General features: G+C 42.6%; 1 protein-coding gene across 4 annotated transcripts in view; it reads left to right on the top strand.

Annotated features, from left to right (window-relative positions):
- Positions 1-16209, top strand: part of MARK3 (MAP/microtubule affinity-regulating kinase 3) — an 81660-nt gene that overhangs the window by 17993 nt on the left and 47458 nt on the right. For all 4 annotated transcript variants that reach the window (XM_006839508.1, XM_006839507.1, XM_006839506.1 and 1 more), the window contains exons 2-4: positions 1934-1987; positions 12182-12230; positions 15720-15785. In XM_006839508.1, coding sequence (XP_006839571.1) covers positions 12203-12230; positions 15720-15785 — 94 coding nt within the window. In that variant the 5' untranslated portion in view covers positions 1934-1987; positions 12182-12202. The remainder of the gene's footprint in view (positions 1-1933; positions 1988-12181; positions 12231-15719; positions 15786-16209) is intronic.

Raw genomic sequence — 16209 nt, 5'->3', positions numbered from 1 at the left:
AAAAAGCTAAAGTGGATAGAGAGAATTACTTTTAACTGATGGTATATGGAGGGGATTATAATCAATGTAATGAAACAAGTTATATGAAGTGTTGAATGTGAAACTGATGATGTGCCCTGTAAACTTTCACTCAATCCACAATAAAAACCTTAAATTAAAACAAACAACCCTATGCCAGGTCTCTATGAGTCGGAACTGATTCAAAGGTACTTAACAATAACAGTAGTGGTCGTAGATGTTTTAACACTACACAGTAGGAGCAGATTGTGTTAGGGACTTTTGCCTAGAAATGGCAGTGGTGTGGCTCTGTGTCTGTTGAGGCTTGTTTGGGGAAGCCATTCTCAGGTGTGAGCTGTCTTCATCGCTGTTCTAGAATTTGACAGTGTGTTTACCAAGATGAATCAGTGGAAATCCAAAGCGTGTGAGGGAAGCTATCTGGGAACTTCTCTTCTAGGGAGCCCTATGACCCCCGCCACTCAGTGACCATCAGGGTGAGTGGGGGTGGTCTTCTCCAGTTTCCGCCTTGCCAAGGTACCACACAGAACAGCCTCACGTTGCTGTCTCTTTGGACAGCCTCAGGTTTGAGTTAGAGTTCTGTCTGAATTCTCTTCCCAGACTTCTTGGTGGTTGTGCAACTCAGCTGGAAACTGGGGGAGGAGAGGAGTAGGATCATAGCCCTCCTCTGTCATTGCCACATACACACAAACACACACACACTTGTCACAGTAAATGACATGCGCTGTCATAACAGACTGACCTCAGCAGATGGGAGAAGACCGTAAGAAGAAGATGTCATTGATGTTAACCTATAGCAGCACAGCATAGCTACTTTGACATGAATTGTTAATTATGTATTTGTACAATTTCTCAGTTTTCCTTTTCAGCACAGCAAATATTGATAGATAAAAGCCACATAAACCATAGTTGTTTGGGGTCATCACTTGGTGTGTAAAGGAGACACAGAGCTGGATGACATTCAATAAAGAATCTCCCCAAGTTTTTCCAAACTTTGGCTTCTGACTTTCTGCAAGACACCTCATGGGCCTTTTTCTGCAGAACGTGGACTGGGCTCTGTGCTGCTCTGCATCTGACTGTAACATTGGGGTGATTTATGTCGTCCAGTTCCCCCCAATGTCACTCTCACCCCTCCCCCATTTTAGATGTCCCTGGGTTCTAAAAATGTGGCATGCCAGTGACAATTAGCCAGTCCCTTATCAAAGATAAGCGGAGCTGATTGTTACTGAAGATGAACTATGCACAGAAATAGAAACTCTGGCACCTTCCTTCCTCTCCTGTGCCCGGTGGTCTTCTTGGTGAACTCACCCCACTCTGAATGACCAGATGAGGATATTTGTGAGCACTGTACCGGTGGCCCTCCCACCTCCCACCCCCAGGCTGGGTCTGGTACCTCTCTCTCTTCCCTCTTTAACAGCCTCAAGAATGTTAGGAATCATTAAAAGGTAGTTTTCCCAACTGACTTGTTCATCTACTTTTTGTCACGTTCTCACTATGTGTAAGACAGCCAAGAGGCAACCTAGGTCCCTGACAGTCACCTGCCCACCTGCTGGACTGCAAAAAGAAGGCGTCAGTAAATAGTGCTACTTCCCTGTGGTTTTAGACGATTGCCGTCATGTGATCCACCTCTTCATTTTTTATTTATATCTTGGTTGTGGGGATTGTTTAGCTTTTTCATAGGTAACTTAAATGTAGAATCTTATAACAACACCCTTATTTGCACAGAACCTTACTTTTAATGATAAGCTACTGTTTATTGTAAACTAGCTGAGCTTTAGATATTTGGATTCTTTTGCTGGCTTGCTTTTTAATAATGCCCCATGTCTGAGATATGTCTAATAGCTTTACAAAGCTATTGCCAGTTGGTCTGTACCAGATTCTTTAAACCATGAATATTTATTCATTTATTTTTTTCTAGGTCGCTATAAAAATAATTGACAAAACTCAGTTGAATCCAACAAGTCTACAAAAGGTAAGATTGGTATCCAGTGTTTTAAAAGTGATTTTCAGTGCTAATTGCCAACTAATTTGTCCTTTAAATACTTCAACTGTTGTTTTATTTATTTACAGGACTGAGCCCTGGTGGCACAGTCATTAAAGCACTTGTCAGAGAACCAAAACGTCAAGGTTTGAATCCCTCAGTCAGTTCTCGGGGGAGAGATGATGCAGTCTGCTTGCGTAAAGATGTCACTTTGGCAATGTTCTGGGGGCAGAGTCTCTGACTGGCATTGACTCGGTGGCATGGGTTATTAGGGTTAGTGCAGTGAGACTCCCTATTTCACAAGTGAATGCAACAGATATAATGGGGTTGTATTAGCAAGGGGGGAACCTGCGGGGGCTGAAGCTTTTCTTATGGGTCTGAGTAAGAGAAGGTAAGGGAAAGATGCAGATAAAATTATATCATTCAATTAAGAGTGATTGTTAATCAGGCTGGTTGTTACGGGTCACTTTTGTCATTCTCTTGGATATAAAATGATCCATTCCAAAAGCGGGGGTGTGTGAGAGGTTTCTTGTTACCATCAGAGAAGCTGAGCCAGGACGGGAGTGCGTCCTTTAGATTCTGAAACCCCAGTGAATTGAATCTCCTAAACCCAGGGACCAAAATCTCTGCCACCAGCGGGAACAGTAGTAGCACCAAGAACCAGAGCAGCAGACACAGAGCCCATGGAGCAAGTAACGCTGAGTGCCTTTGAGCAAGAAGCTCATTTGTGAAGTGTGGTACCTCCCTGCATTTAACTGGCGCTAAATGCCTTTGGACTAAGGCTTGTAACAGAGTGACATGTCGTTTGGGCATTTATCAGCAGCTCTGAAAGAGTTTTGTAACATTGCCAAGCCGGGTAGGGCCAGGCTGAGGGCCTGAGGAGCCTGTCTGTCTTCAGGTATGGCTGAAAAGAGGCTGTCCAGTTCAAAGAACTATCCTAAGCTTTCCTGATCTGCATAATAACATGTTAGCTTCCTTCATAAGCCCCATGACTGTATGGGGTCTGAGTTGTTTGTGACCATTGCAGCACATTATCGTACCCAGTTGAGGGTGTCCTAGATGGTCGGTGCCATTTTTATGCCTCTTCACAAAATCTTATCCAGTTATGGGATGATGATTAATTAATATAAAAGGAAAATGTCAAAGCAGAACTGAATAAGAGTTGAGAAACGTGTTGATAGCTCTTTGTAGCTTGTGACTTCAGAAGTTCTCAATCCTGGTGCATTTTAAACTCACCTGGGCACTTCTGAAAATCCTGTGAGAGACGTGCCCTGAGCCCAGGCGATCTTTTATCACCATGGTCTGGTCCTGCTAGTGCTCCGCTGTTTGACACCGCCTGTACCCGACTTCATTTGTTCTCTAGGTCTTACAGAAAGCTTATGTACAGGAAGGTCGCCAGTTGGAACCCACCAGCCTTTCCACTGGAGAGCGATGGGACAGTTCTGCTGTGCCCCATAGTCTCCGTAGTCAGAACCAACTGGACGAAAGTGGGTTGCTGGTGTGTGTAGTACTGCACAGCTTCATTGGGTTTCTAGATGTGAGCACAGAGACCTGAACTGCAGACAAGAAGTCTGAATTTTAAATCCTGGCTCTGCCACTTATAAAACACTTTAACTTGACTTTGAGCAAAGGTCTCAGGTTTCTTATGTATATAATGGAGATAATTGTGTTGTCTTGTGATAGATGTGAGTAATAAATGAAATAATGCATTTAAAAGCACTTGTGAACAGAAAAGCAACGCTCAGCTATAAGATATATGATAGGTATAATGTCATACGTACATTCCTAAAGAGGGTTGGGTATTTTCCACTTGTCTCATAATTTTGAGATCTTGTTTCAGGTGGATACAAGATCCACTTTATCTTGCACTGAAAATGGTTATCTCAATAGGGATTCTTAGAGATCTGCAGGGGTTCGCAAAGTGACCCTGGGACAGATCTGAACATTCAGGTCCTTTCTTGGAAGAGTCCCCATTTCCTGAAACTCAATTCTTCATGTCTTATATTAATAAGAAGTAAATGAGGAATTACTTATGTCTGGTGTTCCATAAACGAGATTGAACATAGGCTGAAGAGCTTTTCAAGGGCTCTAATTCAGTATTCTCTGATGTCACAAATCTCACTGAAATTCTTAGGATTGTTCTGGGAGGAATTTCCCCGTCCTGTTGTTGTCTTGACTCCACGATGCATCTGAGTTGTTTATAGCCTTTTTACCCTTCTTTCCTCCTTCTTTCTTTTCTTCATTATTTTTGGTTACAGTTTTTAACTGCTGCTGTTTTATTGTTATTATTGAAAATTACTGTTTGTGACATCGTTATCAACTTAGTATATGCTGGGTTATTTGGAGGGGGATGTTTGTGTCAGTAATTTTGGATTCTCATTTGTTGGTGTTTGGGTACTCTTGAGATGACTCAGATTCATAGTGAGCCCATGCACTACAGAATGAAACACTGCCCGAGACTGTGCCATCCTCACAGTTGCTGTGTTTGAGCCCTTTGCTGTAACCACTGTGGTTTTTCAGAACCTAGGAGTTAAGATTTGTTTGTAGTGTGCTTCAGGTACGGATCATCCAAAAACCACACTAAAGCCAAATATGTCCTGGTGAAATACTTGACGAGTATAGTATTTTTATGATTGTGGGTTTGCTAGCCAGCCGTAAACAAATCCCAGGAATCGACATAACCCTTTCCATGGCATCCTGTCTGTTAGACAGCTTGAGCTATTAGCTAGTGTTTGGGTTTTGTTTTAGTTTTCGTACCTTGCACTAGCATTGGTCTTCCAGGAACTTGTACATTACCGTTCTTTATTCTGCCACATTAGGAACATGAAGGATCCTTACGATAAGCACTGGGCTCTGAACAAGGTTGGCGGCTGAAGTTCACCAACTGCCCCATAGGAGAAACATTGAGGCTTTCTACTCCAGCAAAGATTTAAAAAGCCTTGGAAACCCTGTGAAGGGTCGCTCTGAGTCGAAACCGACTCGATGACTCTTAACAACAACAGCATTCTACCATCTGGAACTATAAAGTGAAACAGACCACTCCACACGTAGGAGCCCTTGGAGGATGCAATGCTGGGTTTCCTTGAGCTCCCTTCTCACGAGTAAATAGCCATAGTCTCCTTGGCCCGGGGTGGGGGTGGGGGGGTAACAGTCAGTGTAATGAAGCCAAGTCTGTGATTGTGGAATGGACAACTGATGATCTGCTCTGTAAACCTTCACTCAATTCACAATAAAGAGTTTTTATAATTCATCAGATTTACTAAAGGGAAAAAAACAGTCAAGTGCAAAACACACAGGAGACTCCACCTTTCTGAGAGACTTGACTGTGGGATTTTTTTGCCCAGGTCTTTGTGGGGAGATCTTTCAGTAGCAGTATGGCTGGGTTTTACAACCCAGAGAATCTTACCTGTAGAGTGAGCCAGAGAGCTGTCATTTAAAGGCAGAGGGACCCAGTGTGTGCTTTTCATGGTCTACAGTATAGATGCTGACTACTACCGCCCTGGGTTGATTGGGTCTCTGTAACCCAGTCGATGTGCCCCTGGCCATTTGCCCGCCTTCTGTCAAGGTTCTGGTTCACTGGGCCTAGGGTGGGTGTAGTGATTCCAAGGGCCTGGTCCAGGTGAGACTGGCTCTTGAACCCTTTTCAATTCTTCTCAGAGTTCTGAGTTTCTCTCCTCCTCTTCCCCAAGGTAACTCCCTTCCCAAGTGTCCTCAGTCTGTTGACAGCTCCTCGCTGCCACTACTCAATATTCCCCTCTAGCCTCATTCTCTACTCAAAGAAGCAGCATTGCATTAGTCAAATCTACTGCACAAGACCTCTTTAAAGTGTTCAAAAGCCAAGATGTCACTTTGAGAACTAAGGTGCACCTGACGTAGGCTGTGATACTTTGAATAACTTCACATGCATGTGAAAGTTGGACAGGGGATAAAGAAGACCATAGAAGATCTGATGCATTTGGGTTATGGTGTTAGAGGAGAATATTTAAGTACCACAGACTGCCAAAAAGAACAAACAAATCTGTGTTCGAAGTAGTACAACCAGAGTGCTCCTTAGAAGTCAGGATGGCAAGACTTCGTCTCTCATACTTCAAACGTATTATCAGGAGGGACCATATCCTGGAGGACATCATGCTTGGTAAAGTGGAGGGTCCGCAATAAAGAGCCAGACACCCAATGACATGGATTGGCACAGTGGCAGCCACAGTGGGCTCAAGCATAGCATCGATTGTGAGGTTGGCGTAGGACTGTTTTGTTCTGCTGTGCATAAGGTCACTATGAGTTGGTACCAACTTGACGGCACCTAACAGCAACAATCCTCATTGCCTGGGAATGTCTCTGCCTGCTTCCTTAAAGCTGACAGCCTTGGAAACGCTATGGGGCATTTCTCCTCTGTCCTTTAGGGTCGCTGTCAGTCAGAATACACTGGACAGCAAACAGGGACAGGCTTTGTCTTCTCCCTTCTGATTCATTGACACACAAGCCATGTGACTCTTTTCGTTGAATACCTACAAACAGGCATGGAGGTGATGTCTGACCTCCTGTTTCATGAGGGTAAAGGAGAATCAAACTCAAATCCAGCCTAAAACGAATTCCTGTGAGGTGGCGATCAGAAATGCACTCACCCTGTAACCTTTTTATCCCTGTGAAGACATCAAATATCCTTGCACAGCAGTCTACTTCTCTGCTGGGTTCAATAATCCATTGCAGTGATGACTCACAGCTCACAGACAATACTCAAGAACGATGGATCTAAAACAAATCAGGGTACAGCAGTTTCGAGTCAGGAGTGCCTCTTCTCAGCCCCGTGGCCTGTAGGTTTCTGCCCTGCTCAGGTAAACATTACAAGCTCCTTTAGTAGCTCTGCAAATAAATGCCCAAATGTCACCCCATTCTCCTGCCCAAAGGCAGTCAGCTTTACATTGTCTGGGCTGGGAAGCCCATTGCTTGGTCTCTCCTTGCAGCTGTCTCTGCTGTCACCTCTGCCACTCCGGCTGTTCTGATGAGCAGGGCTCTCCCATTCTGCGTGTGACACTCCTAGACAGTCCTGAGATCATCTGCTCCTGCTTCTGAGCTGACTACTTTTAAACCTAGTGGAATGGCAGAACTATCAATCTCCTGTTGGAGTCCCTTGCACCCTGATTTGCATGGTGAGTTACGAAGAGTAAGGATAGAAGAGCCATAGCGAGTAAACTCACAGCACCACAAAATCTGCTCATTTCTTTCTTATGACCTTCCTCAGGGTTTCCGAGGCTGCAGATCTTTACGGGAGCAGAAAGCCTCATCTTTCTCTTGAGGAACAGCTGGTAGTTTGGAACTGCTGACCTTGAAGTTAACAGCCCGATCCGTAACCACTACGCTACCAGAACTCCTTTCCTCTTTCCTGTGCTTGTCTTTTATTGACTTTTAGTAGGCTAGCCATCTGTGCAAAAGTGGGAATCACAGTCCTGGTCTTAAAGTCTCAACCTTCATTCAGATCAGTGTCCTAGATCAAGATCTGGTCAAGTAATACAGAGTAGTAAATTAAGTCTAAGACACCTTGATTATACATACTTGTTGTTGTTGTTGTTGTTGTTGTTGTAGTTATGTGCCATGGAGTCAGTTCCGACTCATAGCGACCCTGTACAGGGTTTCCAAGGCTGCAAATCTTTACAGGAGCAGAAAGCCTCATCTTTCTCCTGTGGAACAGCTGGTAGTTTCGAACTGCTGACCTTGCGGTTTGCAGCCCGATTCGTAACCACTGCGCTACCAGAGCTCCTTATACATACTTAGAATATTGAAAATAAAAATATATACCTCCTTATTTTTAGACTTCAAAAGGTAAAGAAGAAAATATTGTTTCAGTGTTGCCGTGTTTTTATAGGGAACTTTATTTCCAGACTCATTTTTGTTTGGGCAGGAAATAGCATAGTTCTGTGGAGTTCTGGTATAGTGCTGTGGGCTAATGGATCAGACTGCAAAGTTGTTTGAACTGCAAGGTCGGTGGTTCAGCTCACTGGCTGCTCCTTGGGAACAGGGTCACTATGGGTCGGAACTGACTCGATGGCACTCAACAATAATAAATGGAGTCCTGGTGTGGCACCAGCCTCTCCCTGGAAACCCTATACAGGGTCGCTATGGATCAGAACTGACTCGCCGGCACTTAACAACAACAACATGGTTAAAGTAGATTGTGGGTTCTGAGTAAAAGTGTTAGAATTTATTTTCAGTTGTTCCATTGATTTATTATGCTATTTTAAGGCACCTGTGAATGGATTTAAACCTTCAACTTTTCTATTTGAGCACATTAATAGTTTGTACCACCCAGTAACTCAAATGGCCAGAGCTAGAATTTCTTGATTGGACTCTTCCATACCTCCTGTATCCTGCTGCTCCAGAACTTTTTTAAAAAAAGAAACTCAGATTCTTTTTTTTTTCTTTCTTTCTTTTTTACAAATTCAGAGTACTGCTATCAAAATGTCTTGAAAACAGGAAAGAAAACTGCAGATCAGTCTAACATGGCATCCATTCAAAACTGGGAATTTCAAATATTGTCAAATAAGTCTTCCAGTTTAAACTACTGGTGCATTTATCATAGCATGTCTTAAGATTTATATGATGATGGCAAGGAACTTAAAAAGGGAGTGTCAAAGAACACAAGACAAGCAGATACAGATTTCAACTCATAAGTGACTTAGCTAACCAGGGGGAGCTGAGACAAGACCCCTAAAGGGAAGAATTCAGCGGGGAGGGTAGCTAGTCAGGTTGCAACAAGATTGGTGCTGAGTCGAGTCACAAGATCCACGAAAGCTGAAGAATGAGATCTGCTAGTTCCTATTATTGGGGGAAAGCCGGGTTTGGTGGAAAACCTTTACAAGGACCAGGTAGACTCCTATCAGCCTCCCTAACCGGAAGATTGCCCCTCTTCTACTCCTGAAGAAACTAGGCAGTTTGTTTTCAGTCGAGGTAAAATCAAAGAGAAGGTAGGCTTGGGAACCATCCTAAAAGCAGGACCCAACTGAGTGGTGAAACCCCACCCTCTCCCTACATCCTTTCTCTGCTTGCCTCCCAGAACTCTTACGTTACTGTTGTTATGGGCCATCTAGTCAATTCCAACTCATAGCGACCTTGTATAGGGTTTCCAAGGAGCAGCTGGTGATTTTAGACTGCTGACCTTGGGTTCAAACTGACCTTGCAATCCAGTGTTTAACCTACAGTGCCACACCCAGTACTCCAGAACTCTTATAGCCCCATTTATATTATCTTAACAGGAGATTAAAGGATTCTTCTCTGGGAAAGTTGATTGGCTTAAGTGGACTTTTTTAGATACAGACATTTGGAAATTTTTCAGTGAAATTACTTAAACTTTACAGTTATCCTGTGCTCCAGTCTCCACATGCCATAGCATAATTAATGGTTTCAGAGATTTAATAAGAGAGAAAGACACTGTAACTATGACAATGACACCTTCTCATTAGCTGACATTTCACAGTTAAGACAATAGTAAAAAACACGACGGACTGTTTTTCACATTAATGGCATAGATCTGGCAGCAAGGAATGCTGAGGTCTGCTGCAGGACTACTGTGGAGTGTTGTGCTAAACGTGGTGAGTCAGCTTGGTTCTAGCAGTTATGCAATTGTGTGATGATGTTATCTGGAAATTCTATAACCATGTCGTCATCCTCCACTTTGTGATCTAGTATGATTATGATCCATTTTCGATATGTGCTTTGGGACCTAAAGCATGTCACTAAGTGAGGAGAGCGTGTACGTTCATGAAAGAACAGTGTGCATTGGGAAAGGACAATGGGGAAGGGGCTAAATTGTAGTATCAGAAAGTTAAATAAAATGACTAGAAAACAAAGCCAAGGAGGTCTCTTGGAAAGTAGTACAGAGATGAAAAGAAGCTGTGAAGATGGCAGGAACTATCTAGGAGACCCAGTTTGTGATGGGGGGGGGAGGCGGGGGTGGAAAGGCAGGAGGAGAAACTGTCAAAGATGAACAAAAGGTGATTTGTTCCTCCCGAACTCTAGGACATGAATTTCCGGATGGAAAGGCTCAGTGAGTAACCAGTATACGAGATGACTGAAGACTCATAGTGTATCTGGTCTGAATGCTAAGATGTTTTAGATATGTAATCTCTGATACGGTAAAATGGGAATATTTCAGAGTGAAGGGGCAGGAAGAAGAAAAAAGTAGGTCACAGGATTCTAGCAGAATGACATCAGACTTTTCAACAGCATTGAAAGTTAGAAGGAAATGAACCAAAGCCTTTAAAATTCGGGGGTGGGGCTGGGGGTGAATTCTTAACCTAGGATTCTCTGCCTAAACAAATTACATACCAGACTTGGTTTCAGGTTTATAGTAAATATAAGTACACAAATCAAAGCTTATCTTATCATCACAACTTGAAAGACATTCTCGGAAAGAGGGGGAACAGATGGCTATGATAGAAAACCAAGGAGACATGCTTTGATAAGATTTTCAGAGAATTGGCCTGAAACCAAGTGTGCTCGTGTGACTGAAAGAAGACAGTAATGGAGCGGAGGTTGGAGGGTCAGCAGGGCTATTAGGGTTCAGTCTAACTGCAGTATTCTAAGCAGGGCTTCCCAGTTCAGTCATGGACACACCAAGTGAAACAAGAACAAACACAGTTTTGTAAAATGTGGATGTACCAGGATGATACCAAGGAATGAAACGTTACAGGTTGTTCTCCTGCTTAGAAACGTAATCAAGGGCAGCGTGTGTGTTGCATGGCACACAACCACCCCCACCACATCATAAGTAAACTGCACAAGAGATTCCTTCTCTCCCCAAGCCCAGGTACACTTGTTTTCATGTAGAATGGCAGAATCAGAAACAATGGTGCCTGTCTCCTCAAAGATGACAGTAGGTTAATGTTCCAGTACACCCATTTTACAGATTCAGGTCTTTTCTAATTTCAGAGTTGGCTGTGACTAAACCGATCCAAAATGGTATGAAGCTCAGGTTCTCTATGCTATGTTGGTATTCAGTACAACAGAGAGCTCCCCGAGTTTGGCACTTATGGAAATAATTGGGAGATTGGAATTATATCTAGAGACTCAACTATAGTGAACCGAGAAACCGTTTACATGTGATGGTCTAGCTTGACAGAGAGCAGCTAAGAGATAACTTAGGCATAAATGATTGGCATGGATGTGGGTGGCTGTCTTCTATCATATCTATGAACATAGCATGGGAGAATGGCCACAGTAGCAGCAGGAGGCATTAATGTTGGAGGGGACAAGACATGTTTTTCCAGGATACAGGAGATGAGATCATATTCTACACTGAGAAGATATATTCATATGCTGGAGCTTGCCCATCCCTCTTCTAGGTTCACAGTGTTGGACCTAGCATAGAATGATGTATGCAGGAGAGCCCTGGAATTTCTTGGCCTCCCCTCTCCCTGACACTTCCAGCTTCCACTCAGCTTCCTCCAAGGTTCTTCCTAGATGTTTGGCAGACCTTAATCTAGCCAGATGTACCATGGAAGCATGGTAGGACCTTGGGAGATCTTTCCCTCTCTTCTTTGCAAGAGCATTGAGTGAGGTGGCCTATAGGATTCTGTAATTTTGAAAAAAAAATTTGTGTGTGAGACCAGGCAGTAATGATCTGACACTCTTCAAAATTCACAGCACTTGTTTACTCTGTGGTTTTATCATTCCTTCTCATTCTGTGGGGTGGGTGGGTGGTCTCACCTCAGCATCCAGCTGATGGGTTGCAGGAGGTGGACAGTAGACTTACTGGGACATTGGGGCCTCTCTCTACTTGGGATTTCAGAGGTTAAACCAACTTCTTCACATAGTGATGTCAAACTATCCAAGTTTGACTCACTGAATGCCTGGTTGGACACGGCTAAATCAGGCTGTTTAATCATAGAGTGTTCTTGCTAAGTCTGATAGTACTTCTTCAGGATAGCAAAATAAGATTGAAATTGTAGCATCATCATCCTCTATGAGACCTCTCTATTTTTTATAATATAAAAAGTGATGCATTTGGCAGTACTATTAGGTAATGGGTTAGAAACTATTTCAGAGTTAGCCCAGACTTGCAGATTAGTCTTAGATAAGGATGAGTAAACATTTCCAATGAATGTTATCTAAGAGAAATTGAATTTTTTATTGCAACAGTGGAATGTAATGTTTAATAACTTGTGTTGGGGAATTGTGTGTGCTTTTTTTTAGCTCTTCAGAGAAGTAAGAATAATGAAGATTTTAAACCATCCAAATATAGGTACTTTCTACTTTCTTACATACTGTTTTGGGTCCTAAGTGCATTCTTGAAAGTATGTCATAAAGCTCAACTTGTGTGCTAGGAGTGATAGGAAGAGATTCCTTCCCTTCCGCAAGCCCAGGTACACTTGTAATAAACTACATCTGTGTGAGGTGTTGATCACTTAAACTAGCTTGTAGAAATTTCTGAAGATGGTTAAAGCTTAGATATCAAGTATGTGAACTCTAAAGCTTTAATGCAATAGAAGCATCCATAATCAGTCACAAATTTTTCTTATAATTTAATATGCTAGGCATGATCAGTCAGCAGTTCGAAACTACCAACGGGTACTTGGGAGAAAGATGAGGCTTTCTGTTCCTGTAAAGATTTACAGCCTTGGAAACCCACCCCATACAGGGTTGTGGTCGCTATGAGTCAGAATTGACTCTGTGGCACATAACCACCACCACCACATCATATAAGTAAACTGCACTTATAAGGGCAAATCAAAAAGTATTGCTGCAAAATCATAGAAACTTTTATGAAAATCTGAAGCTGTTGATCTTGCCATGTCCTCATACAAGTGCATACACTTGTGCAGGGGCTGTTTCCACCTCTCAACCTTCGCCCAAAAATGGTGCACTCTTGGGATTGCACATGTCAGAACAGCAGTTTTTGCATCCTCAAGAGACTCACTCAGATCTCGTTCTGTGAGTGGTTTTTTTTTGTTTTTTTTTTTGGGTGGTGGTGGGGATAGTTTGAAAGGGCAAGATCAGGGCTGTAAGGTGGGTGCAGTCAGGTTTCCCAATGAAATTCTGATAGGACAGACCTTATTATCCTCAAAGAATAAGCAGGTGCATTGTCACAACGGGAAAAAGTTTCTTGGCACAAGTTTTCTGACCTGTCTCTCACCAGTGATGTTTTCAATTTTCTTAACACTTCTTCAGAATAAGTTTTGCCTGACTTTTGAGAAAATATATCAAGACTATACCTGCCACACTGTAACCTTTTGGGCTGACCTTGAATTTCACTGGCCTGTCTGTTCCTTTAGGAAGCCACTTTTTTTTTTTTTTAAGGCACCCTAACGAGACCAAGTCAAGTGTGTAACTGAGAGAACTTCTTGGTAACCGCCCTCTGATGTGTTCAAACACATTTTTCTTTAGAATAAACCTTTGCAAGGGTGAACTGGAACCCTAGTAGCAATACTTTCTAACTTACCCTCCTGTGTAACTAATCAATGAAGAAATTATAGTAAGGCCCAGAGTTAAGACTTTCAAAGGTGTACCTCTTTTTGCTATGGCTGCACACCTGAAAAAATATGTATGGTCAACCACAGCTGAAGAGCTAAGGGTACTAGCTCTCTAATGGCAAGCTGGTGTGAATTGTGTTGACACTTGTTTTCTGAGCCCTCTATGTGCCCAGCTCTGTGCTGGTGCTCTGAGCAGACGGAGATGAGAGAGGGCCACAGTCCTGCCAGAACAGAACTAGAAACAAGAGGAAAGCATGCACATTCGTATTGGTCCCGTTGTATATACTGCCCAGGGACATCCTTTGATCCCATGTGTATCATAATAGAATTCTCGTTAAATGATACAGCTGCATTTTTAATGCATTGGTAACACCTACAAGAGTGAAATCTCTCTTTACACAACCAAGTATGTCAGTTTACCATTAAGAGTCCTGACTAGGAATTAGTAGGGGTGATATGTCGGAACTGATCTGAATGACTTTAGGAGCAATGAAGCTTTTATATGGAGCTTATCTTGATTGCATATGTACAAAGGACTTAGACCCATTTTTAACACATGACCATCCTTATAAAGGGCAAAAGTTTCATGTAACCGTAGGGATGCTGACTGAAAGGTTGGTGTTTGGAGTCCACCCAGAGGCTCCTTGGAAGAAAGGCTGGTGATCTCCTTCTGGAAAATCAACCACTGAAAAACGGTGGGAGCCCATTTCTCTCTGATACACAAGGAAGACACTACCAATAATTGTAAGAAGCTATCATCTCAATATCCGAGACCTAGGTGGCAATATAGGATGAGCAGTGGGTTGCTTATCACAAGATGGGCAGTTCAAACCCACCAGCTCCTCGGGGGAAAGCTGAGGCTGTGTACTCCTGTAAAGATTCACAGCCTCAGAAAGTTCCTCAGGGCCCATAGGGGTCAGAATTGTGTCACTGCCTGTGGTTCTGTTAGTGATCCTGAGTTCAGCAGTGTTGGCGAACATTGTGTGTAATTAAAAACCATTGCTGTCCAGTCAGTTCCAAAGTTGGGCCCCAATTATTTTCAGAGTTCTCTGCTTACTACTAAATAACATGTCTTTGATATTGTATATAACTTTTTTAAAATTCTATTTACACTCCAATAGTTCTCCTAGAAGAGCCAGTATTTGTGTTAGCTTTTAGAAGAGTTTTATTTATATGTTTAATGTTTACTAGTACATATATGCCTTAACTTTCTTTAAATAGTTTTTCCTGACAATCTGAATGGATCAAAGTCTAAGAAATGATACAGCGTTTGAATCATCAGGTCAGCTGATGTATTTATGGATGAACTCGTGGGCTGGGCACTTACTCGTCTCAAGACTGCATTGAAGGAGCTCTGGTGACACAGTGGTTACGTGCTGCGTTGCTAACTGAAAGGTCAATGGTTCAAACTCAGCAGCAGCTCTAAGAGGGAAAAGACCTGGCTATCTGGCCCCATAAAGATGAGTCCTGGGAGCCCACTGGGCAGTTCTGCTCGGCCCTGTGGGGTCACTGTGAGTCGGAATTGACTGCATTAAGGCCTCAGAAAATAGCTGGCAATAGGAAGCCTAGCACTTGCCCACATTTTTATTTTTTGTAAGTCTAACTCATATTATCCAAATAAAATAGATGTGTGAAATGATTACTTGATAGCGTCGGAGTTACCTCCGTTTCATTTTTAAATATGTAAATTTTTAATTGATTTTATAAATTAGCAGTAATAGGAATATTATTTCTAATTCCAACAAGGGATTGTTATAGCAAGTTGCACTGAACCATTGAAAATGAAATATTTTTCAAAATTTATTTCTAGTTAATTGCACTGTAATCAATCCCTCCTTCTTCTTTCCTTTTTGGGCTTCAGAGTAGTCAAAAAAGGAGCCCTTTTGGGGGACTTGTGGTCAGTGCCCAGAAAGCAGAACCAGAGCAGACCCCTCGCCCCCTGCAGCTTGACTGAAGACTGAGGGCCTGGCCTGCCTTGCTGTAGGATGAAGTTCTCGGAAGGGACAAGGGTGACGGGAAATAGCAGGAACACTGGGGTTTGCCAGGACGTGACAACTGTTTGAACACCCACGGATCATCTTCTGGTTTATGGGACTCCACGCTTTCTTCTATAAAATCTCGTCTGTTTGTAATGCCTTCAAGCATTGTTGTAAAAGACCAGCTGCTAAGATTGTTTTTATAGCTGAGTGTGTATGTGCCCAGTATATGCATTCAGACTTCTGTCTCTTTTCTCTTTTCTCTTCATTTCTTCCCTCCCCCAGTGAAACTATTTGAAGTCATTGAAACGGAAAAAACCCTCTACCTAATCATGGAATATGCAAGTGGAGGTAAGACCATTTCTGTATGTTGGGCTGGGCTTTTCTTTCTTCCAAGAGAATGTAACAAACACATTGTCCATATGTGTCCTTGCTAAGGACACAGTCATAATACACTAGCCTATGAGTCAGGGAGTGAGGCTCCTTAGCAATTCTGTGGGTCATCATAAAGTATTTCACTGTTAGCATTATTAATTGATGATATCTAAATACTTCAGTTTTAAAAATACATTAATGTATGGCCTGTTTTTGATAAATATGGCCATCGGTTATGTCATTGATGCCTAGGTTTTCCGAGACCAGAAATGATGGTTAGAGTTAGTATATATGGTTGTTGTTACTGCTGTTAAGTGGCATTAAGTTGCTTCTGACTGATAGCAACCCTGTTTAGGAGTTCCAAGTGGCTGGTGAGCTTTAATGACTGACCTTGTGGGTA

This window comes from Chrysochloris asiatica, unplaced genomic scaffold (assembly GCF_000296735.1).
Source record: "Chrysochloris asiatica unplaced genomic scaffold, ChrAsi1.0 scaffold00025, whole genome shotgun sequence".
NCBI lineage: Eukaryota > Metazoa > Chordata > Mammalia > Afrosoricida > Chrysochloridae > Chrysochloris > Chrysochloris asiatica.
Note: the sequence above shows the minus strand (reverse complement) of the source record. Positions and strands in the feature narration are given on the sequence as shown.